Genomic DNA, 24,945 nt, shown 5'->3' on the forward strand with positions numbered 1-24,945 from the left:
TGTGCTTCACAGAGGTGCCTGGGAACGTGGGTGCCTGAAAGCCCTGGCCCCGCTGCCCAGCCCAGGCTCCAGTCCGCTGCCGCCATCATCCAGGTCAGCACTCAGCTCTCCCCACCACTGCTGAACCGTCGGATTTGCTTCCTCCCCTGTTGTCAGTTCCCTTTGAATTATGATGACATGTGGACCATCCACCCACTAAGCACGTGGCAAGATGACAGCATAGTTCTGATGGGCTCGGGCCTGGCCAGGGGCCTGAGGAGAGGTCCACACAGGTGGCCCACTCCCCTGTGGAGGTGTGTGTGTTCGTGTGGCGGGGGACGATGCTCAAAGGCCATTGAGTGGGATTCATCATTTGTCCTCAAAAGCAAATCATAATGAGTTTAAAGGCCGGTAGGGCTCTTGAACAATTAATTGGCATGGCGTTACAGCATCTTGCCGCTCCCACTGCATGAGCTGTTACTGAGAGAAAACTGGTGGTGATTATGGCGTAACATATTGCATGGTGCCACCTGGACCTGCCACTCTGGCTGCTGTGGCTGAAGCCCTAGCTGGGCCCGTGGCTGGGCCTCTGATGCCTGCCTAGCATGGCGCCTGGCCGTGATGGAATGACTGCATCAGTGAATGAATGAGCCCATGGATGCATGATGGGGCGATTGGGGGCAGATTGTGTAGATGGGCTTGGATGGGGTGTTTTGTTCTCTAGGGAGCTGTGTATGACCTGGGGGCACCCGACATTGCACTTCCCAACCTTTATTCACTCACCAAACAGTTACTGAGCGCCTACTTTGTGCCAGCTCTGGGCTCTCTGTGGACGAACCAGGGTGAATACTGTGAAGTCGTGCATCATAAAGCACAGGCCTCGAGGTCGCATAAAACCCTGGTTCCGCCTCCTCCCAGCCTCGTATATGTGGCCTCCCCGTCTGAGCTTTCATTTTGTCATCCATGCAGTGGGGCCTAAAAACAACCTCCTACAAGGGTGTGCAGCTTGGCAGGCCTCTGATGCCTGCCCAGCATGGCGACTGACGCATATTAGATGCCCCCAAAATGGCAGCTGTTGTCACCATCATGACTGTTACCACCTTTTTCTGTTTGCGAAATTATTGCTGAATTAAACTGGCTCCTCACAGTTTTCCATTTTGCTAGTTTCTGGGTCTGAAGACTGGTTTCTGGGGCCTACATGGCTGCTTGTGAAATCTCTCCTCGAGGGGCCGAGGCTGGTCCTAATTGCCCAGAGTATGTTTTTATGATTTATTCATACATGGCTGTGGCTTCCCTGCTCCTTGATGGAAAAGGATCATTCAAGGATTTACTTGGTCTGCGGCTTCCTAACATGGTGACAGTTTAATTTGAACTTAAGTCCCAGATGTAGAACCATAGCAAGAGTTCCCTCCCGGTTGGTATAGATGGGAAACTATGCTAGCATTGTTTTCTCCTCTTTGTTCAAAGGTCAATGTAATAATGATAGTAATTGCAATAGTTGCCATTTAGTGAACTCTTTGTGAAGTAGTTAATTCTCAAAGTAGTTTATGAGTAAGGGCTTCTGCTGTTCCCACTTTTTCAGTTGGGGGAAGGTGATATGACTCGCCCAGGGTCACCAGCCAGTGGGTCCAGAGCAGGGCTTTGAACTCAGTCAGGCTGGTGTCAGGGTCTGTGCTCTTCTAAGCCAGGCTCTGCTTCTTCTGGGATTAAATAATCTTTAGCAAAATATGTCACCATCATAAATGGAGCCTGCATCTTTCCCAAGCCACAGAATAGGTGTCTGTTATCCCCTGGTGTCAGGATTCCCAAAATATTTCCCAAATCTGCTATCCCTTGAACTCTGGGCTCTTCTGGTGTCTTGCCAGACCCCACAGACCCCAAAGGCTGCTTCCCTCAAACACGCCAGTGGGATTCTGAGACACCTTTGGTCTTGAGCACTTGGGGCATTTTGAGGGTACCACACTTGCCCCAGGCTAGCCTTGGTGTGGAGTGTGGTCCTGGGGGCGAAAGCTGACTCCCTCGGAGACCAGTGCAAACACTACCGGCTCTGCACGGTGGGAAACCGAGGCGAGGGCCTTTGACATCGCTAGGGCACCCACGTGTGTGTGGGCGCTGAAGTTGATCCCACGGGAGGAGAGAAGGACCATGAATAAACTGGAAAATTTGGGATAGTGTCCAACTAGTGGGTGGCCCCCTCGTTTGGGTTCCCCGAAATCACCTATGGCCCAGACTGGGCTGGCGTCTGTCTGCCAACGTGAACGCTTTCTCCCCAGTGCCTGTTTTCAAAGGAGGAAGCAAATGATGTTTACTTTTTTATTTTTGGCTGGGAGGCTAGGTGGTGTGAGGATTAAATGCGTTGGTACATGTAAACCATTTAAAACTAAAACAGTGTCTTATTGTATTATAGGAAGCGCTCAATAAATGTTAGTTATAATCATTGTAATTGTTTTTATTTATCCTGATTATTACTGAGCTTGGAAGAGTCTCTCCCTCCAGAGAGGAGGCCTCCCAGAGAGTCCGGGACAGAGCTGGCTTTCGTTAGCTGTTGGCATTTGGCTTCCCTAGAAGGCCTGGCGTCAGTCATCTCAACACATCTCATTTCTGGGCCTCAGTTTCCACATCTGTGAAAGTAGATGAGCCTCATTTCCTGAACCTTGTGGTCATTTGCTGAGGGAAGATCGTTAAGGGGGCAAATTCTGTAGCTAGACCACCTAGAACCCTGCCCCCCTCTGCCCTCACACTGTCTAATGTTGGGCAGTCCCCTAGCCTTTCTGAGCCTTGTTTTTCCCATCGATAACATGGGGGTGCCAGTAGCAACTGGGGGAGTCGTGAGGATCCAGGAGTTATCCACTTAAAGCGCTTGAACAGCGTGGAGTAAACCTGGTAGATGGTGGCTTTTAGCTAGTGTTTTAGAGCTGAGAGATTCAACTGTGCTGGAACTGGGCCACGTTACTAAACGACGGGAATAGATGCTCTCTCTTTTTGGCCATGGACAAGACCAGGGTTAAGAGCAAGTGAGGCAGAGAGATGGTGGTGAGGGCAGCAGTTGAAGGGCAGTGCTGTTCACAGCGGAGGAGGCAGTGGCTGCTTGGAGCGAGACAGACCACAGACTGTGAGAAGGCACTGAAGCCTCAGCTGTGTGTGTGCATGTAGCCCGCTGTCCCCAGCTGTCCCCAGATTTAAACAGCCCACTAATAGAGGACAGTTAAGAGTGTTTTGCCTGTGGATTAGAAAAATTTCAACTTAGCAAGGTTGAAGATTTCTTAGACAGGATGGGCAACTGGCCTTTGGTACCGTGGTAGTATCTGACCTTTGGGTGGCCTTTCAGTTTTACACACACTTGTCTTATTTGAACCTCTCAAGAGACTTCTGAAGTAGCTGGTATCATTCACACTTTACAGACAAGGAAACCGAGGTGAGAAAAGTGAAAATAACATAGTCAAACTTTGCAGAATATAGATTAGATTTAGCGTCCTGGTTAATGTATAGCTCCCCCCTTCCTGACATTATTGTCGGGCTTGGGCCTTTTAGAGTGGAGGATGAAGCAGAGGTAGAAGCGAGTGGGGAGACGAGCCTGCAGGGCCCCACGGGGCTCTGGCACTTGTGGGTGGGCACAGTGGGGCATCACCCTTTGTAGAGAGGACAGAGCACCCTGGGAAGCTCTGGCTAGTGGCCTTGAATCTCAAAAATATGTTTGCCAGTCCCAGAGGACATCTGGGTGTCAGAACTGGCCTCCAGATTTCCTGTCAATATTGGGATGACTGAATTGGCAGTGATGCTCCCATCACTAGGGGCTAGAGGGGCTAGAAGAGCGCCAGCTTGTAATGGTGTTCAGTAAATGCCAGCCGCTTTGTGGTTCTTCCTGCGTGGTGTAGCCACCATGGCTGTCGTCCTTACTGCTGTCGTCTGCCTGGGATGGCCTTGAACAGGACCCCTAAGTGCAGTTAGTCCTGGGGGGGGACTGGAGAGGAAGTGGTTGGGGAAGCCACTCTTTTCTCTGCTGGTAGTGAGGAGGGGTGGGGAGGGCAGGCGTGCAAACAGAAATTCTCTGTTCCCGCTGGGGCCCTTCATGTTTCTCAGAGCCATGATTCAAATGTGCAGGCTTTGGGGTTTTGTTTTGTTTTTCCACTTACTTAGTAAAAATGGCTCAGGGTGATAGCAGGCCTTGATGTGGATAGCAAATTCTTAGTGCTATTTTGAACTTTTCTTACGGGACATTTTTAAACACACATGGAAGTGGAGAGAAGAGCATAATGATCCCCATGGCCATTTTATTTCCTTGCCCCCAGGTTATTTTGAAGCAAATACCAGACATTTTGTTGATTTTTACATCAAGGATCTTCTGTGTGGTCAGTCTTATTTCTGGCAGTGGAGGTGTCATGTTTCTGGGGGGCCTCTGGAGCAGAGCCCTCCCTCAACATCCCTGGCTCTGTTGGCAGCCTGGGCCCGTCACCCAGCCTGGAAGACCAACGGATGCCCGCCCCTTTTGGGGCAGTCTGTGTGGGAGGTCCTGTGTCTAGAAGTGAGCAGGGGAAGCCAGGCCTATGAGTGTGTCCCCACCAGACAGGCCTTTCTTGGAGGAAGAGGTGCCCGAGGCTCCCGAGGCAGAACTGGGGCTCTCTGCCGTGTCCCCACAGATTCCTGCCTGCTGCCCCTGGGTGGCCCCGTGGCAGATGGTAGAGTCGGGAGGTGGTCCCTGCCTCACCTCCACCCCAAACCTGGCTCATCACCTGGCTTGGCTTCTGGACAGCCTCACACACCTGCCCCCGGCACTCTTCTCTCCGGCTTAAGGAGCTTCGTCCCAGCACACTGCCACTGCTTCCCAGGCTGCGTGGCCAGCTCTTCTCCCTCCCACACTGGTCTGTCAGCACTCGGGTTCCCAGGCCTCTCCTCGCCACGGTCTCTAACATGCGTGGCTTCTTACCTGGCTCCTTATCATCCCCCGCTCCCCTAGTCTGCCTCTCTTCCATGTCTTCGTCCATCTACTCCGGCGCTGCCCACAATGCTGGAATCACCCCTCCTTTCACCTTTACCCAGTGCGTCCCATCGTCACTCAGTGCTAGGCCATCCCGTGGTGCCACGTTTGGAGCCTGGCGCATAGTAGGTGCTCAAGAAATTTTAGTTGCTATCATTCCTATGACTATTATTATCGATACCCCTGTTATCTAACGCAGTGGGTGCGCATAGAGTGCCGGTAACCAAGTCGAGTCAGTAAGCCAGCTGTGGGTCCAAGTCCTGCTCTGTGCAGCGACCGCCCCGTCAGGCCACCCTTGGCCCTTCTCGGATGCAGGTGCCGGTGCTGCTCCAATGGTCTGACACCTTGTTCTGAGCCAAGGCATTTCCTTAAGGCCCCCGCCCACTGTGACCTGCTCGCTGCCTGATAGTCCCACTTTGTCCCCTGATGCCCCTGCGATGTGGGGAAGTAATAACAGTCCTATGTTGTGCTGTTGACACAGCCATCCCAAGCGTGTCCTGGGTGACAGGCACTAGGCTGAGCATTTGCCTGTGCATTGTTTGACTGTGAGGTGGACAATGCCCCCACTTTTATGGCTGAGAAATCGAGGCACAGAGAGGCCAAATCACTTGCCCAAGGTCATACGGCTCCTGCCTGCCAGGTGCCAGCCAGTCACCAGGGAAGGGCTCTGTGTGCCAACACTGCAGTTGCAGGCGGTTGAGGGGCCCATGTTCCCTATTCTGACCTTCGTTCTTACCCAGACCCTTTCTGCACACCTGCTGTGGGTACCATGTGCAGGTAAGGGCCAGTCAGGCAGATGCTGCTGTGCCGTGGAGCCTTGTGGCTGCTGTGCCACAGGACCAGGTCTTGAGAGGGGAAGAGGAGCTTGGTGGGCAGACAGCAGGCGGGCTTTCCCCATGGAGGGAAAAGTGTGATGGAGATTGGGTGTGAAGCGGCTTCCTCCATTCGCCAGTGGGCCAGTACCTCAGCCAGCCTTGGCACTCACCTTCTGAGTCCTGCAGCCTGGGTAAATTACATCACCTCTGTGCCGCAGTTCCTCCACCTGCACGGTGGGAAGATGATATAGCACCTACCTCAAAAGGTGGTTTTATACAACACCAAGAGTGAACCTTCAAGGAAAACCATGGGCTCTGGGTCCTTATGATGTGTCTATGCAGGTTCATCAACTGGCACAAATTCTTCGCTCTGGGGGTAGTTTGATCGTGGGGGAGGCTATGCACATGGGGGGGTATATGGGAACTCTGCACTTTGTGTTCATTTTGCAGGGAACCTGAAACTGCTTTAAAAAATAACAGTCTGTTTTAAAAGTTGTTACAGGGTGATGTGAGTTAGTTCCACGTGAAGTGCTCAAGAGTAATGCCTGGCACAGCAGCTGTTCCCTCATAATGTGTGATTATTCTTTTCACCATTATCAGTTCGTTCATTTGTTCGTTCGTTCGTGTGTTTATTCATTCATTCCACCACATGCTTTTTCACCCCTGTTGGCACTGAGGGCACAGACACATAGAGCATGCCCCTCCCGGGGTCAGCTCACAGGAGGGCAGAAGAGTCCCACGGGCTCCCATAGGCTATGCCACCCCTGCTGTGGAACACCAAGTGTCCCAGGAAGGGGAACAGCCTGAGTGAACTGGCCACAGCAGCACATAGCTGCCAGCCTGCAGACAGTAAGTACCACATGGATGGAGCTTCAAAGTGAGTTGGGGTCAGCAAGACATTCGTTAGCCTAGGAGATGGGCAGGGCTGGGTATCAGTGCCACACTGAGGAGTTTGGACCATGACAAAAACTTTAAGCCAGCAAGGGCTTGGACAGTTTGCATTTTAGAAAGTGTTTTCTGGCAGCTAAGGCTGGGCAAGTGTGGAGAGGCCCAAGGGCAGCTTGGTGGTGGTGGCAGTCTGGGACGGGGCTGGAAGCTGAGTCGGGATTGTGCTGGAGTCTGAGGGCCACATGCTTGGCCCTGGCCGAGGGGGTGGCTGGAGGCAGGGAGGCCTGAGACATGGGCATCTTTCTTTTTTCCGCCCACACTCTTTCGCAGAGCCTGCCTCCCCAGCCTGTGCCTCACTTCCAGCACTCCCGGACGTCCCTGGGGCCCAGCCCAGCCCTGTCTGCTGGAGCCTGCCACAGAGAAATGCCTTATTTAAGTCCATTTTACACGTATGGAAATAACTAGAGGCCTCTGTATTTAATTTGGCTCTGTGCGCACACGTTGAAAAATCTTTGCAAGTGAGACCAGGGATTGGAAGCTCTGGTCATCTTTATGCCGTCCAAAGCAACAAGACCTGTGCTGGCTTAGCTGGCGGTGAGGGTCTGGCAGAGGGCAGGCTATAGGAAATGGCAAAGAAAAATAGACAGAAAGGGCGGCGGGAGGTGACACCAGCTGCAGAGATCATGACGAGGGAAGCAGTTCTATAGATGTTGCTGCTGCAGACCATGTAAGCTGTGTGTGGCGTGAAAGGAAAGGGGCTTTTGAAAGTGTAAAGCTCTACACAGACACGACAGAGATGTTTTTGGTTTCCTGAGCAGAGGCTGCTTAATTTGGTGTTGGGCTGGAGAACGCTTCTGATGTACATCTTTCTGGCCTTAAGAAGCCCGGCGAAGCGTCTTGGTCGAGCCCTTCTCTGATCAGTGGTATGGAGCAGAAACATCCCCACATGTTTGCACAGGGATTTATGGGTGGCAGAGCATGGTCCCACATTCCTGTTGGTGAGTGAGGCAGGAATGACACCCATTGCAAAGATGAGACACCGGAGGTCCAGAGAGCTGAGGTGACCTGCCACATGTCACTGAGCCCGGAAGTGGGAAGCTGGACTCCATCTGGTCTGATCTCCACCCAGAGCTGCCCACCCGTGGGCATCTCTCGAGCCACAGGGGCATCATGTCAGACCTAGACAGGCAGAGGGTCTGCGCAGGTGGGCAGAGCTTTGGTGCAGACCCCAGGACAGCACTGCGAGTCTAGTTTTGGAATAAACACCAGCCATCAGAGGCCTTTTAAATTCTATCCTGACCATGTGAAACTGAGGAAGGAGGATGCCTGGCACATTGAAGCTTGGTGGGTGTGCCAGTGTGTGACTGGGGGTCAGGATCAGTGTGACGGCATGGCTTTGGTAGAGCCTTGGAGAAAACACTTAGAGGACACAGCAGAGCAGGCCTTGGCATTCCCACCGGCTGAGCAGAGCGCTGGGAATGCTTGAGCCCTGTCCCATGGGACTTGGGTACTAAATCAGTTTCCTTAGGAATGACCGACCGGAGAGCTACAGATCCAACTTCTGCTCTTCGATGGGGTCTTGAATTTTGTGTTTTGCAAGCATCACACGTAAATGCAGATGCCCTCGACCGGCAGGAAGCTGATGTGCTGTACAGGAGGAGAGAAGGCTCGGCATGGCAGGCACTGCGGTGACGGCAGAGCGGTGCTGCCTGGGCGGGGGGAGCTGCCAGCGCACCGTCTAAGTGTCATCAGCCAGGAGTACCGGCCCAGTGTGGCCAGAGCCCCTGCTGCCTCCCCCTCCCAAAGAGAAGCCAGAAGCCTGGATTTCCATATAAAATCTCTAGATGGTAAAATGTTGGTGATTCATTCTTTTTTTTTCAGTATGTTTGGGCCAGGGGCTGCCGGTCTGGAGCTCTGTGTTGAGACCTGTTGAGCTCCTTGAATGGAGGTCCTCTGTCTCCCAGAGAGCTTTGTGCAATCTAAAGTGTCCATATAAGGAGTGGCAGGGTGGGCGCTGGGCCTGGCTCTCCAGTGACGCCAGCCTCCCAGCCAGCTGTCCCTGGAGTGAGGCCCAGGGTCCCAGAAGGATGGGCCTCCATCCTGGCCCAAATGGCCCAGGCAGAATAAAGGGCTTTTTCACAGCCTCTCTCTCGGGAAAGGCTGCCCATCCTGGGTTTGGCTGCAGGACTGGCATTAGCAGCTTTATTTTCCTGTTGGGTTAGTCCTGTCCCCTAGTTTGGTGCTCTGGTTCCCAGGATGTGGGGTGAGATCTCAGGCAGGTGGGGGCCTCTCCAGGACTGGTAATGACGCCAGCAGGAGCGGTGTCTCCCCAGGCAGAGGCCCTGGCTGGGCTGGACTGCAGGATGTTTGCATAGGCCCCCCCACACCTTGCCCGCTGGCCCCTGCCCCTCCCCAGAGCCGCATGGCTCTCCCCTGCCAGCTGGCTTTAAGCCCAAGTAAAAGCTCATGTTTGCTGGCCTGTGGGGTGAGGCTCTGCTCCTGCTTCTTGTCTGGGGCTTCACCACGCTGGCCTAGCGAGCAGCTTCCCTAGGGGAACGGCCTCCTAGGTGCAGAACTCGTGTCTCTGTACTTTGGAGAAACTTGCCGCTTTCTGCAGCTGTTTAGTATTTCCAAGGCCTAGCTGTAGGGCAAAGGACAGACCGTGGACACAGCTCCTGTGGCAGCTGTGCCCTGTGTGTCACTTGTGTGACCTGGTTAATCTCTCTCCCCTCCAGGCGCGGTGTTTCCTCTTGTAAATGGGAGAGGAGTGAGCCCTGCCTTTGGCCTATGGGGAGTGAGTGGGATGGCCTAGGTGAAAGGCCGGGGGATGGTAGGATGAGGGTGGTGCCACCCACAGGGCTTAGAGGAAGAAGACAGGGGTGTCCTTCGGGCTTCTAGCCAGAGAGGAGCTGAGGCATGTGGCCCAAGTTGGGGAGGGTCCGTTTGGCACAGAGCTCTGTCGCTTCAGAGCCTAAATATTCACTGGGCATCGTTGTTCCATCTCTGCATTTGTTGAATGAATGAAAGAATGAATGAATGAACGAATAAATGAGCAAATGAGTGCTGCTGCTTCTCAGGTTTTTACAGGTTCTTTAGTCACTGGTAGCATCACTCAGTCTTTCAGTCATTCATTTGTTCATTCATTCATTCAACCACAAGTAAGTGAGCAGCTGCTATGCTAATCCCTGTCCTCATACAGGGGACACCTGAGCCCAGGACAGGCAACATGGGCGGCCACCTCTCTGCCCTACCAAAGCCGACTCTCTAGTGGCAAGAGACACTTATAAATCGGAATGAATGACCAAAGGTAGATAATGAGACGTGCTGTGAAGAAATCCAAGAGCTCATGGTTGTAGAGACAGTGGAGGTGCGGGGGGAGGGCACCTGTAGGCCCAGAACACCCCTTTTCCTTTCTCCTGCCAGATGTGCATGCTCTTGCCTTGGAACCCCCTGCACTGGTCCCCTGGGTCACAGCTGGGACACTTGGCACTCTCTGATGAGGGCCCCCAACGTTGTCAACAGAGAGGGGAGTCTGACCTCTGACCCTGCCTCATCTCTAGGACTCTGAATTCCAATCTCCAGACCTCACTCTGGTCCTCCAGGCTATTTTCATGAGAGTGAGTCAGAGTTGTGGGAAGGACCAGCCCAGCTCTGTAGGCAGACAGACAGACAGACAGATGTTTTCTATGTTCAGGAGTGAGGCTTGGGCCATGAGGTTGCAGCCACCACCCTCCTGGGGCCCGAACGCCAGCCTTGGCAAACATGTTGGCAGGATGGGGCGAGGGCTTGGCTGAGTGCGCTGGGTGCACAGGTCACAAGACTGTTTTCTTCTGTTTGGCGATGCGCTGAGGAGAACAAGCCCCATCTGAGGAAGGGAGCTGCCTTGGTCCCTCCTGGAATAATTCCCTTCCAGTTAGGCTCTGCATTAGCTGTGTGCAGGGCTCCCAGGGCACCTGTTCCCGACCACCGTCATGCCCCCACACAGGTGGGAAACAGGCTCAGAGAAGTTGGGGTAGGACCCAGGTGTCGGAGTCCAGCCCGGAACCTAACTGTTGCTCACACCATTACTTTGGGGGAAGTGCCTCACAGAGCTGTGTAGAGTCCTTGTGGACGTCCAGAGAGCAGGGACATGAGTTGGCTGCCACTGCCCCCACCCCCCATGCCAGCTGGGCATCCAGGAAAACTGCACCTTTTGTGATATGCTCATATGGTCTGAGAAGACCTCAGTCCTAACTGCTGCCCGCGTCCCCTCCTGTGGTCTGCTCATCTCACCAGCAGCAGCTGACAAATGGGGAAATGCTGAATGTTGGTCAGTACACAAAGCTCTAAAAATAGCCTTCCGTTTTGAGAAGTTCATTGTTCGAAGTCCTATACTCATATTTTTGTAGGTATATAAAAGCCTCTTCTGGAGGCTTCGGTGCCGGGTCATTGGAGCTAATGCTGCAGCCTCTGAGGTGGACTTGGCAGGGCAGGCCTCAGGGTGGGAAGTGAGCAAGACCCTTTCCCCCAGAGGTCAGGGGGCAGCCAGCCAACCAAGATGTCTGTGGGTCACGGAGGCCAAGAGGCGAGGGATAGAGAACAGACGCTTCCCACTGTGGGCCCAACTCCCTGCAACTGGACACAGGGTTGGAATGAACCCCTGTTTTCTCTTGGTTTGCCCAATTCAAACCTCAGGCTCCTGAGCCCCAACTTGTTGTGGGGGGATGTCAGGCCCCCTGGCAGCCCACTGACCCCCCTCCCTGCCTCTTAAAGGAAAGCAAGGCCCCCAGAGGAGGGGCTCCCGCCTGGCTGGACACCCACTAACTTAATGTCAGCCCATGCCCAGTGCCCTTTCCTTCTGGTAACCTCTCCCAGGGCCGCCTCTTCTCCTGTCACCATTCAGAAGTGCCCAGGTCTCTTCCAGCTTTAAAACCACAAGCCTGGACCCCCAGCCCCCTTCAGCTGTCACCCCATTTCCGCCTTCTTCTCATCCACAGTCCTCTAACGTATCTTCAGCCCCCACGGTTCTGCCCCCGCTCCCTTTCTTACCCGACACAGCTCGACTCCCACCCCAGCTCCTTGCCAACATCTGTGACTGTCCCTGTCCTTAGCTTCCTGAACTTCTAGGTGACATCTGGCCTCACCAGCCTGGCTGCCAGGACCTTGAGGACTCCTGTCCTTCCTGCTGTCCTTCCCACAGCTGTCTTGCTGTTCAGTGCTGTCACTGTCTCTCAGATTGGTTCTCCTCTCCATTCCACAGGCACCATCTCGCGTGGGCCCTGGGGTTCCCCGGACACGGCCCCCTCCACCCGTCCCCTGCTAACATCCTGCACTCTGCAGTTAGACTTGCCTTTCTAGAGCCCCACTGCTGTCCTGTAAACCCTGGGCCCTTCCTCGACCCGCCCTGACCCTGGGGTCAAGCACACATTCCTTCACAAGCCCTTCGAGGCCCTGAACACTCGGGTCTTTCCTGTCCCCTGTAATAGTCGTGCCACAGTGGGCCCTTCTGTCCCTGTGCACACTGTGGGCTCCCACCTCAGTCTGCTCAGCCTTCCTTCCGAGCGCATGTCCTCACCTCCCACACGGCGGGTGCTCTCTGGGTCCCAGCTTTGGTACTGCCTCCCGGGAAGCCCTCCTGTGTCTGGCCCTGGGTCTCTACTGGCTATCCTACAGGCCCTGACGCTGCATTACTGTTCCTAACTTGACTGTTCCTTGGTGACCCCATGAGGATGGGGTCGTGTCTCTGTGTTCACTGCCTTGTACCCAGTGCCTGACACAGGTCTGTCACATAGTTGGTGTTCAATAAGTGTTCATGGAATGAAGTGACTGGCTGGGAAGAGGGGGATTGCAGGGAGGGACCTGGGAGAGGGCAGACCTTCCAGTGGGAGGCTTGTTTTGTGTCTGCATTGTGGTCCCCATGCAACCTGGCTTCCCCTGCCCATTGTTTGATGAATAAGACTTTTCTGGTTCAGAGAAATATCTCAAGAGAGATTAAAACCAGTGAGGTTTTTAAACCCCCTTTTTAAAAAACAAAACTCTGTAGTAAGTTTTCTTGTTAGCTATGTTTTAAGCCTAAGTGAGGCAGCTGGATCAGGCTCACTCCCTCAGGCTTTGGCCCAGGAGGAGGCGGAGCTCTCTGGCTGCTGAGGTAAAGCACTGGCTTGGCCTGGGCTCAGGTTTCCTGAGCACTTGCTGTGTGTACAGCCTGGTGCTCATCCACCCTCGTGACACCTTGCCAGCTGGTGAACTGAGGTCCAACCTGGGGAAGTGACACAGGGTGCCAGCAGTGTGTGGCAGAGCTGTGGCTGCAGCTCTATGCTCTGCACTAGTGCACAGGCTGGGCGAGGCCCCAGGCATCTCACGGGGCATCTCATGGGGCAGGCAGCCAGCTGGGGGTCCAGGACACTGCAGGGACACTGGTCAGCTCCGCAATGGATGCCACGTGATTTTTGTTTTCTAAGAGAAGCCAGAAATCTGGATTTTGAGTGACCATTCCTGGTACCTAGTTCTAATTTAAGAAAGAAAACAGCAATGAAGGCTGGCATTGCTCTGTGTACACCCAACAGTCATGCAGACTGTGTCTGTGCAGATGTGGGGCAGTGGGAGGTGAGGAGGCTGGGCTCTGCCCCATCTGTCACTGGCGCAGAGAGCTTGTGCGGGTCTCTCCTCCTCCTGAGGCCTCATTTGTCCTATGGAGGGGCTTGGCAATTATGGGATTCCAGAGAGACCACATGTCACACCACTAGGGCTCGTTTCAAACTACCATTTCTGGGGCCCTACCACTGACTGGCCCTTTGAATTCTCGGTATTTCCAGGGCTTGAGCAGGAATAGGCTTCGAAGTCTCTCAGGGTGCATCTAGGGATCAGCTGGTGTGGGTGCCATGGGCCCTGTGAAGTCTGGTTCTGAGAGTTCTCTTGTGTCTGGTTACCATCCTCGTAAGAAAGGGTATTAGTGCCAGGCCAAAGAGGTCTTTGTACCTGTCAAGCCCCTCAGTTGGGGATGAGGGTAGAAAAGTTTCCAGTTTTTCTTTTAAAAACCTGTTCCTAAACAATTCCAAGTCATGTTTGTGTGGATTTTCTGCATTAAAATGTTAATTTTGGTTGTTTTGTGCGTGAGTGTGTGTGTGTGTGTGTGGTCCCTTATCCCACCATCTCCAGCCGGGATGTGAACCATCACTTGATTGTCTGGCTGTGATTTGGAAGTTGGTGTCCCCCGTGGCCCAGGGCTCCCACTCCCACAGACCTCATAGTCCACATGGCAGACAGAGCCCTCTGGAGTCTGGTTGTTTAAAAAAGGCCTCCCTGACTTGATTATTTGTGTGATGTGTGTGTGTGGTGTATGTGGTGTGGTGTGTGTGTGAGTGTGTGGTGTGTGTGTGGTGTGTGTGTGGTGTGGTGTGTGTGTTTGGTGTGTGTGTGGTGTATGTGGTGTGGTGTGTGTGTGAGTGTGGTGTGTGTGTGGTGTGTGTGTGGTGTGTGTGTGAGTGTGGTGTGTGTGTGTGGTGTGTGTGTGGTATGTGTGTGGTGTGTGTGTGGTATGTGTCTGTGGTGTGTGGTGTTTGTGTGTGTGGTGTGTGTGTGTGTGGTGTGTGTGTGTATGTGGTGTGTGTCTGTGGTGTGTGTGTGGTGTGTGTGTGGTGTTTTTTGTGTCTGGTGTGTATGTGTGATGTGTGTGTGTGGTGTTTCTGTGTCTGTGGTGTGTGTGGTGTGTGTGTGGTGTTTTTGTGTCTGGTATCTGTGGTGTGATGTGTGTGGTGTTTTTGTGTCTGGTATCTGTGGTGTGATGTGTGTGGTGTTTTTGTGTCTGTGGTGTGTGTGTGTCTGTGGTGTGTGTGTGTAGTGTTTGTGTGTGTGGTGTGTATGTGGTGTTTTTGTGTCTGTGGTGTGTCTGTGGTGCGTGTGTCGTGTGGTGTGTGTGGTGTTTTTGTGTCTGTGGTGTGTCTGTGGTGCGTGTGTCATACGTGTGTCTGTGGTGTGTGTGGTGTTTGTGTGTGTGGTGTGTGTGTATGTGGTGTGTGTGTATGGTGTGTGTGGTGTTTTTGTGTGTGTGGTGTGTGTGTGTCTGTGGTGGTGTGTGGTGTGTGTGTCTGTGGTGTATGTGTAGTATTTTTGTGTGTGGTGTGTGTGTGTGTCTGTGGTGTGTGTGTGTGTCTGTGGTATGTGTATGTGTGTGTGTCTGATGTGTGTGTGGTGGTGTTTTTGTGTCTGTGGTGTGTGTGGTGTTTCTGTGTGTGTGTGTGTGTGTAGTGTTTGTGTGTGTGGTGTGTATGTGGTGTTTTTGTGTCTGTGGTGCGTGTGTCATGTGGTGTGTGTGGTGTTTTTGTGTCTGTGGTGTGTCTGTGGTGCGTGTGTCATACGTGTGTGTGTGGTGTGTGTGGTGTTTGTGTGTGGTGTGTGTGTGTATGTGGTGTGTGTGTGTAAGGTGTGTGTGGTGTTTTTGTGTGTGTGGTGTGTGTGTCTGTGGTGTGTGTGTGGTGTGTGTGTCTGTGGTGTATGTGTAGTATTTTTGTGTGTGGTGTGTGTGTGTCTGTGGTGTGTGTATGTGTGTGTGTCTGGTGTGTGTGTGGTGTGTGTGTGTGGTGGTGTTTTTGTGTCTGTGGTGTATGTGGTGTTTCTGTGTGTGTGTGTGTGTGTGTGTAGTGTTTGTGTGTGTGGTGTGTATGTGGTGTTTTTGTGTCTGTGGTGTGTCTGTGGTGCGTGTGTCATACGTGTGTGTGTGGTGTGTGTGGTGTTTGTGTGTGGTGTGTGTGTGTATGTGGTGTGTGTGTGTATGGTGTGTGTGGTGTTTTTGTGTGTGTGGTGTGTGTGTCTGTGGTGTGTGTGTGGTGTGTGTGTGTGTCTGTGGTGGTGTGTGGTGTGTGTGTCTGTGGTGTATGTGTAGTATTTTTGTGTGTGGTGTCTGGTGTGTGTGTGGTGTGTGTGTGTGGTGGTGTTTTTGTGTCTGTGGTGTGTGTGTGGTGTTTCTGTGTGTGTGTGTGTGTGTATGTGTGTGTGTGTGTGTGGTCGTATAAGCCCAGTGGGTAAGTGCAGCTCTGAAGCCATTACTGCCTAGGTTCTGATTTCACTCACTAGCTGTATGACCTTGGGGAAGGGCTTAACCTCTCCATGGTGGTTGGGAGGACTGAATGAGCTACATGTAAAGCACAGGGCACTGCTAACTATACAGATGGACGTTAGCTGTTATTACCATCATCATCATTGATGTTGGGGTGAACACCTAGCCCCCTGACAGCAGGTATCTGCTTCTGCCGTGCCCTTGCCTGTGCTCAGAGCCTCCTCTGACTAACACTGTTCTTGAGAACAGTCATTTATGACATCACAGGCCGTAATTAGAGACATCCATGGCCGACTCATCTCCCCCCCACACTCACTCCCCAGCTGAGTCAAGATGTGTGTCTGGCTGTGGGGCCCAGGTCCCTTTCCATGACTGCCCACTATTCCTAGGGGTCATCAGCAGCATTGTGCCCATGGCTGGAGTAGGTGTCAGAGAGAGTCCCTGCAGCAGGCAGGTGCAGGTGACCAGGCTCCACAGTGGGCCTCTCTCTCCTCGACTGCTGGACATGTGGTTGGGGCCTCTCAGTCAAAGAATAATCAGACAGCATTAGAAAGTGCTTTTTATGAGCCAAACAGCCTTTGAAGGACTTCACCTGTATCGACTCTGTAAAGCCTTGCAACAGTCATGTGAAGTTGGTGCTCTAATTGCCCCCATTTTACAGGAAAGGAAACTGAGGCATGGAAGTCTTCCTGCCTGTGATCACACAATTCCAGAGCTGACATCTGGCTTGGTGGCTGCAGCAAGAAGCACCTTAAGCCACATCACTTGGCAGAAAGGAAGCAGGGCATGGTGGGGGTGGGGAACGTTTCAAAACATCTCTGTTCTTACGTGTTTTCCATCGTCCTAGGGCAGTTGGAAACTCTGGATACTGTTCTGTAGGGAGCCATTTGTTTCCCCAGATAAAAATAACACAGACTGGCCTCCCGCTGAGGAAGGCGTGTTTGGAAAACTGGAGAGGAGAGGAGCAGCTTAGGGTAACCGTCCAGTGACTCAGAGCTTGGAGTCCCTGGGTCAGCCAGGGAGAGGGCCACTGGGGCCAAGTGTGGACGCCTCCAAATGCAGCTCCAGCTCTTGCCCCGTCCTTGGCTGGTCCCACCTCTAGGGCCCTGTTGTGCTCATGTGTCTTTTATATCTTGGGATATAAGATATATCCAGGTCTCAGGTCCCTGTCTTTGCTGGAGGCCAGGGCTTTCAGGGTCCCAGCCCTCACAGAGCAGGACTCCTAGTGGGGTAGGTGGACCACACAGTCTCTCTCCCTCTCCCCTTCCATCTCTCTCTCTCTCTCTCTCTCTCTCGCTCGCTCTCTCGCTCTCTCGCTCTCTCGCTCTCTCGCTCTCTCCCTCTCTCCCTCTCTCTCTTTCTCCAGATAATCCACACAATGATGAAGAGTATGGGAGTGGGGCTGCAGTAGGTGGGGGTGGCCTCATGGAGGAAGTGGGAGTTGAGTTGAGACCTGGGTGTGGTCCTCAGAGGCCAAGAAATACAAGTAAAGAGCAGTGCAGAGACACAGGGTGGGGTACAGATTCAGATAGTCCATCCCAGCTTCCAGTCAGTAGGAATTCTTTTGCCACACCTCTCTGACTGGTTTCTGACCAACTGTAGCTTGCACACCTCCGGTGACAGAGAGCTTACTACCTACTAAGCAGCCCATGTGAAAGCGTGCTTTCTTGGGTGGGGCAACATTGGTTCTGTCCGCAGGAGAAGTCTGCTCTGTCCTCTACTTGTCACCCCATCAGAGGCTTAATGACAGGCATCATGTGTTCCGTCTTCTGCTTATTTCCTGGCCAAGTAGTCCCAGCTTTTGGTAGGAGGTGGTTTCCAGACCATGAGTTTTTCTTCTGGTATACTGTGATTTGGAGTTGGCAAATACAGTCATCTCACGTGCCTGCTGGAGTCACTTTTGTGGGGTGCTGTGTTGGAAGGTGTGTGGGAGGGAAGCCGGTCAGTTAGCAGTGCCTGCTTCTAGCAGGGGAGCAGAAGGCAGGCAAGCACACACGCGGGCTTGTGACCCCCACTCCAAGGTTCTGCGTGGTTGGTCTGCTGCTGAGGGCTGACACCAGCAGTGGACAGCAGGGCCGTTGGCGCTTCTGGCTTCTCACTAGTTCGTGTTAGTGACTGGCTTCTCAGTTGCATCATGGTATCAGTTTATATTAAACTTACGGTCAGCCAAAAAAAATCCCCCGTCTTTTTCATAAGAGCAGCCATCAAACGAAATCTTCCCCCATCTTGACATTGTTTCTATTATATGGATATGTAATCAATTTAAATCAGTCCCTTGCTGACATTTAGATTATTTCCAAATGTTTATAATTAAAAACAATACTACAGTGAAATTCCTTGTTTTTACCTCTTTGCTTATTGGTGTTATTTTCTTAGTGAAAGGATCTCTAGAAAAGGGACTGCTGGAGCAGGATCATCTTCTGAGAGTGCAGGCAGCAGCACCTGCACTGTCATAGACTGTTCCAAAACTCTGAAACTGTCAGGGAATATCAGGGTACTGACACAGGTGCCTGCCCCATCCCTTGATTTGCATGTGGTCCAGGAGTATGTGAGAGCTCAGGAATCCCAGTGTGGAACTGAGGACTGACTGCAGTGTATTCAGCCCTGGATGATGGACGTGAGTTGTGGGAGGAGCTTCCCCAAGGGTGCTGACCTGGGTGGCAAAATATTGACTCCACATGGGAAATAACTGTAGCAAAGAAGTGGTGTGCAAGGCCTGGGGTGTGTGTGGGGGGGCAGGGGGCTGGAGTCTCAGGAAGGTGGAGGCAGTAGTGGGAGCAGGGGGAGGGGAAGGGGGGAGGAGGGGAGGGGGCAATTGGAGTGGGCGGGGCCTGGCCTGGGCCTGGCAGTTCTCTGACCCACACGTCCCACCTGTGTACTCAAGTCCGAAGCAAAGGTTTGTGTCCCTGCTGCCCTGTGCTGTGCGGATGGAAGAGATGACTGTGACGCTTACGTTTGTACTTCCTCCTCCCCCAGGAAGGAGCAGGGCGTAGAGCTGAGCACTAATCATACCAGGATGCGGGGGGGGGGGGGGGGGGGGCGGGGGGGGGGGACTTAGATCCTGGGTTTCGAAGTATCGCTGTAAATAAGACATCTTTATGGGTTCAGCCAGTCAAGCTTCACATGATTTAATTGGATAATTATTTCTAGCTACTGCTCTAAAGAAGTCCCTCCGACTTCTGAGAGTGCCAGTTACCGCACAGACTTGTCAACACTGGGCATTTTCACTTTAAAAAAAATTATCTTTCTGTTATGTTAGCCAGATTAAGAAAATACTCTCTTCTTCTTCTTAAGTCTAATACTGTGTACCTATTGATTGGAATCAATGAGAATTGACATTCTCTGGCTCAAGACAGGTTCTTAAGCTGCATACTCCCTTCCTGCTGTGCTCACTTTGTCCACTCGTCTGCTGGGGGGCGGTGCCGATTATGGCACCACACTGGTTGCAGTAAGACGGCCTGGCCATGTCTTTTATTATTGGGATGGTTTGGGGTTGGTTTTGATTTTTAGGGTGTGGAAGGGCTGCCACACTGCGTAACTCAAGGGGATACAATTCACGTACATTTGACAAGGCTTGGTGACATTGAATGGGGCAGGGGTGGGGGTTGGCTGTAGGGGAGGGACTGGCATCATGACACCTAGGACTCTGGCACAGGTGACTATGTCACTGCGTGGTAATAGGGGAAGGGTCACCAGGTAGCTTTGCAGCATGTAGGATGTGCGATGGGGAGGACGTAAGAACCCACATCCCAGGACCCAGCACACCTGGTGTGGCGAAATGCCCTGCTCATTCAGCAAGCACTTATTACACACTGCTAGGCCGGTGCATGTGTTGGCCCTGGGGATGTCAGTAAGCAAAACAGACAAATTGCCCCACCCTCATGGAGCTTCTGTGCTAATGTGGGAGACAGACAACAGCCAAAAAGTGTGATGAATACACCATTCAGTGTGTCACAAGGTGATGGATCCTCATGGAGAAGGGAAAGAAACAGACTGAGGGATTAGGAATGCTAGGGGCAGGGAGTAGGGTGAGCCTCCTTCAGAAAGGGGTATTGAGTAAAGACATGAAGGAGGTGAGGGAGGAGCGTTCCAGGAGGAGGGACGAGCCAGTGCAAGGTCCCTGTAGAGTGGGGAAGAGCGTTCCAGGAGGAGGGACGAGCCAGTGCAAGGTCCCCGTAGAGTGGGGAAGAGCGTTCCAGGAGGAGGGAAGAGCCAGTGCAAGGTCCCTGTAGAGTGGGGAAGAGCGTTCCAGGAGGAGGGACGAGCCAGTGCAAGGTCCCCGTAGAGTGGGGAAGAGCGTTCCAGGAGGAGGGACGAGCCAGTGCAAGGTCCCTGTAGAGTGGGGAGGAGCGTTCCAGGAGGAGGGACGAGCCAGTGCAAGGTCCCTGTAGAGTGGGGAGGAGCGTTCCAGGAGGAGGGAAGAGCCAGTGCAAGGTCCCTGTAGAGTGGGGAAGAGCGTTCCAGGAGGAGGGACGAGCCAGTGCAAGGTCCCTGTAGAGTGGGGAAGAGCGTTCCAGGAGGAGGGACGAGCCAGTGCAAGGTCCCCGTAGAGTGGGGAGGAGCGTTCCAGGAGGAGGGAAGAGCCAGTGCAAGGTCCCTGTAGAGTGGGGAGGAGCGTTCCAGGAGGAGGGAAGAGCCAGTGCAAGGTCCCTGTAGAGTGGGGAAGAGCGTTCCAGGAGGAGGGACGAGCCAGTGCAAGGTCCCTGTAGAGTGGGGAAGAGCGTTCCAGGAGGAGGGACGAGCCAGTGCAAGGTCCCTGTAGAGTGGGGAAGAGCGTTCCAGGAGGAGGGAAGAGCCAGTGCAAGGTCCCTGTAGAGTGGGAGGAGCGTTCCAGGAGGAGGGAAGAGCCAGTGCAAGGTCCCTGTAGAGTGGGGAAGAGCGTTCCAGGAGGAGGGACGAGCCAGTGCAAGGTCCCCGTAGAGTGGGGAGGAGCGTTCCAGGAGGAGGGAAGAGCCAGTGCAAGGTCCCTGTAGAGTGGGGAAGAGCGTTCCAGGAGGAGGGAAGAGCCAGTGCAAGGTCCCTGTAGAGTGGGAGGAGCGTTCCAGGAGGAGGGACGAGCCAGTGCAAGGTCCCTGTAGAGTGGGAGGAGCGTTCCAGGAGGAGGGACGAGCCAGTGCAAGGTCCCCGGAGAGTGGGGAAGAGCGTTCCAGGGGGAGGGAAGAGCCAGTGCAAGGTCCCCGTAGAGTGGGGAAGAGCGTTCCAGGAGGAGGGACGAGCCAGTGCAAGGTCCCTGTAGAGTGGGAGGAGCGTTCCAGGAGGAGGGACGAGCCAGTGCAAGGTCCCTGTAGAGTGGGAGGAGCGTTCCAGGAGGAGGGACGAGCCAGTGCAAGGTCCCCGGAGAGTGGGGAAGAGCGTTCCAGGGGGAGGGAAGAGCCAGTGCAAAGACACTGGGGCAGAAGTGTACCTGACACTTTTGAAAAGAGAATGCCAGTGAGGCTGGAATAGAATGAGGAAGAGGAGCCAAGATGAGTGCAGCTAAGGTCAGGCCTGAAGGACATTCCAAGGACAGTGTCTTCTTTGTGATGCTGCGGGGGAAGAAGGCCGGGAGACCAGTGAGGAGGCTGTTTGATAACCCAGGGAGGAGTGCTCATAGCCTGGCCCGTTGCTGAGATGTGTTTGGAAGGTAGGGCTGGAGTTGCCATCGTGGGGAAAGGTAACGCTGTGGGTGAGAGTCAGGCCTCCTCCCTTGGCCTTGAGAGGATGCCCAGCTGTCTTTTCCAAGCATGTTCAGGAACCTGCTGGCCCACGGCAGTCAGGAGGCAGATAGTGCACAGAGCAGGGATCCTGGGCTGCCCAGCCTCAGAAAGTTCTTGCTTCTCAACAGCTGTCCCCATCCATATCAGATCCAAGTGCCCCTGTTGAGCCCAGAGCCTCTAGCCCAGGGCTCTTTCTGAAGGAAAGACCTCTGTCACACTTTATCCGCTGGGGAGCTGGATGGGCTTTCCTTTGTCATTGGAGAGTGACTGCATAGAGGACAGAGCCGGTTGGTGGCGTGGAAGTTTGCAGCCCATCCCAGGCTTAGGGCAGAAACAAACTCAAAGGGCAGGCTGCTTCCTGCTTCCTGCTGCCTGGGTCTGCTGCCTTGTCTTGGCCTCTCTGCTCCAGTGCCTTTTCTCCTTTGCCCCCACTTCCACTCACTCTCCCCTAGGAGTCAGTGAATAATTTCACATTCTATACTTGGCAGCAAGTCCCTGCCAGTCCCTGACAAGTGGAAGCAATGGAAGCAGAGCTGGGAAGGGTAGACCAGTTGGCCTCAAGGCCCTTGACTGTAAGGCGTTTCCATTGGTGTGAAGGTGGGTCCATTGAGGAACAACTGCATCCTAGGTAGGGCCTGTGTTCCCTTCTCTCTGCTGGGCTACTTCCAGAGAGACCAGGCCCTGGTCCCAGGGATCAGATGGTTTTTTAAAGGTTGAGTGATATCCTATAGGGAAAGGGAAGTGGAAGGGCTTGACTGGAGTGCGTACCAGAAGCTATGTTAGAAATGTGTTGCATAAATTTCTCCCTCCTTTCCTATGATGAAAAGCAGTCTGCAGCAGGAACCGACTCTATATTCTAAGTTCATGAGTTTGGGATGTGTGTCAATGAATCCCTCTCTGTCCCCCAACTCCCCCGTTTGGCCCTGCTCCTACTTGGTGCTTGAAACTTTGAGAGGGTTGTGTACGAGGAGTCCTGGGGGTGGGGGGCAGTGGGGTAGGGGACAGAGAGGAATTTCTGGTCTTGGGAGCCCCACTCACCTCCTTACTGTGACCCGTGCACCCTCGAGCAAGTCCCTGTGCCGGAGCAAAGACCACAGACTGGGTGGCTTAAACAACAGACTGTATCTCTCCGTGCCGGACGCTGCAAATCCGAGGTCAAGGCCTCAATCGGTTGGTTGCTTTGAGGCCTCTCTCCTTGGTGTGTAGATGGTCGCTTTCTTGCTGTGTCCTCACACGGCCATCCCTCTGTTTGTCTGCACCCCAATCTTCTCATAAGGATTCCAGTCATATTGGATTAGGTCCCTAATGACCTCATTTTAATTTAATTACCTCTTTAAAGACCCTCCCTCCAAATATAGACATATTCTGAAATACTGGAGATTAGGCCTGCAACATTAGGGGAAACAATTCAGTCCATAACAAACACCAGTACAATGCGTGCCTTCTGAGTGGGTGTGCACTAAAGAGTCACTTTTGTTAATTACTGTTAACAAAAAGTGAGCCTCGGGAGCATTTGGAGCAGTCTTGGCAGGGTCCCTCCGGCTGCATGGGGGGCTGGACTGTCGGAGGACGAGGGGAAGTAGGAAGACTGGGTGTGGTGGAAGCCCCTGGAACGTGGGGTCTGCCTCTTGGCTGTCGCCCCTCCTACCTCCTGGTTACCCCGCAGGCCCTCAGTTCTGGTTTGTCACTCACTGGAGGCCTCTCCTCTCTCCTGCAGCGTGGAGGGCGAGGCCCCCAGCAGCGCGACCTGCACACCGCTGGACAGCCCCTCAGCCCGCCGCCAGGGCCCCTTAGTGCCTGGTTCCAGCCGGAGCCCCGACCACTACGAGCACACGTCAGGGGGTGCCTATGGGCTGTACTCGGGGCCGCCGGGGCAGCAGCAGCGCACGCGGAGGCCCAAGTTGCAGCACTCCACGTCCATCCTGCGCAAGCAGGCCGAGGAGGAGGCCATCAAGCGCTCACGCTCCCTCTCTGAGAGCTATGAGCTCTCCTCAGACCTGCAGGACAAGCAGGTAGGTGCAGCCGGCCTGGCCACTCCAGGCAGGCAGCTCTGCCTGCTGCGTGTCCCCCCAGGAATGATGTGGCCCTTTGCTGGGGCTGCCTGAGGAGGCAGGTGTCTCTCAGTCCTCAGGTGCTGGGGTCCAGCACTCTCCGACAGACAGAGGTGTGAGTTAGGTGCACATCCTTGCGAATATGCCTCAGCCTGAGCTCCCTAATCTCCTCCCAACGTGGGGAGTGCTCAGAGAGAAGGGGCGAGACTACCAGACGTTTCCTCTGTCAGGCCCTTGCTTCTGCCCTGTCCACAGCTCTAACGGCGGGGGGCTGGGGACTGTGCTGGGCCTCCAGCCATCAAGGCCTGATGCCACAAGGACACTTGGGTTGTGTGGCCGGCCACTGGGGTTCTGAAGTCCCAAGAGAGACCCAGCCCTTAGGAAGTCTGCAGGAGGAGCTTCCAGGGGGAAGGAATGGAGGTCGATTTACAAAGGAAATAGCTCTTAACTCTGAAATGAATGCCAAGCCCAAGCACAGCCAGTGAGGAGAGGTTGCTTATTATATCCCCTCCGGTTTACATCTTAGCATTCTTGTAGGAAATCACCCCATTGGAGGCTGCTCTTCCTCCCCCAGGGACCTCGGCCCACAGCCACTCAGTACCTGTGTGCAGAAGAGGCGGATGCAGCCTCTTGGGGTTGAAGGAAGAGAGGAAAGGCCTGTCCCGGCTGGGTGGTGCTGGGTGGGGGGAGCACGAGGTCACTGGGGGGCAGAGAGTTCTCACTTTTAGCCCCTTGGAGTGCAGGCACATAGTCGGCACTTTAAAAAGAATTCTAGTGGGAATCTCTGAGGGAAAGTTTTAGGCTTCAGGAGCAATCCCAGGCTGCCAGGAAGCATTGTGCATGTTTGCAGGACCAGTTGTCCAACTTTCCCTAGTTCCTGGGCACTGAGTTTTGACCAGTCATCTCCTTGTGGGTCCCGGGCAGCCCCTCTACAGTGGCCTTTCCCCAGGATCCTTTCTAGCAGCCCCTCAGACAGTAGGCTGCAGAAGTGTCCTTGCCTTTTCTTCTGCCCACCTCTGCCCCGTGGCCTGGCTGCCCTCTGTCTGCCTTCAGTCTTCCTGTTTGTCTTTTACAGAGCAGGGGTCAGGGCCTCCTGTGCCTCTCAGGAGTGGTATGCATCCTCCCCCACCAACAGAGCCCCTGCCAGCACTGCCCCTCCTGTGCTCAGTGTTGCTCTCTGACTCTGGACAGCCCTTCCTACCTTTCCCTGATCTCTCTCCATCCTTCTGCTTGTGAGTTGGGACTGAGAGGGGAGCCAGTAAGTGGCCAGAGCCTGATAGCAGAGCGCCGCCTGCCCCTATAGTATCTGGCCTCATGGCCAGGCCCACAGCAGGGAGGACAGCCTCCATTCTATTTATCAGTTACGCCCGGATCCAAAGTGGATCAGAAAGAGCTTATAGTAAAGGACACCTGCAGGCAGCCATTAAAATAGAGTTGAGCAAGGTTAAGACTTGGCAGAAGCCTGCGGCAATATTCATGTGCTCCATACAGCCCTCGTGTGGCCACG

At 53.8% G+C, this 24,945-nt stretch overlaps 1 protein-coding gene across 20 annotated transcripts in view; it reads left to right on the plus strand.

The window, feature by feature from the left end:
• The window catches only part of IQSEC1 (IQ motif and Sec7 domain ArfGEF 1), a 486,955-nt gene that overhangs the window by 408,536 nt on the left and 53,474 nt on the right, over window positions 1-24,945 (plus strand). For all 20 annotated transcript variants that reach the window (XM_074334136.2, XM_074334125.2, XM_074334147.2 and 17 more), the window contains one exon: window positions 23,105-23,399. In XM_074334136.2, the coding sequence (XP_074190237.1) occupies window positions 23,105-23,399 (295 nt within the window). The remainder of the gene's footprint in view (window positions 1-23,104; window positions 23,400-24,945) is intronic.

This window comes from Rhinolophus sinicus, chromosome 17 (assembly GCF_057876585.1).
Source record: "Rhinolophus sinicus isolate RSI-liver-muscle chromosome 17, RSI-T2T, whole genome shotgun sequence".
Classification (NCBI taxonomy): domain Eukaryota; kingdom Metazoa; phylum Chordata; class Mammalia; order Chiroptera; family Rhinolophidae; genus Rhinolophus; species Rhinolophus sinicus.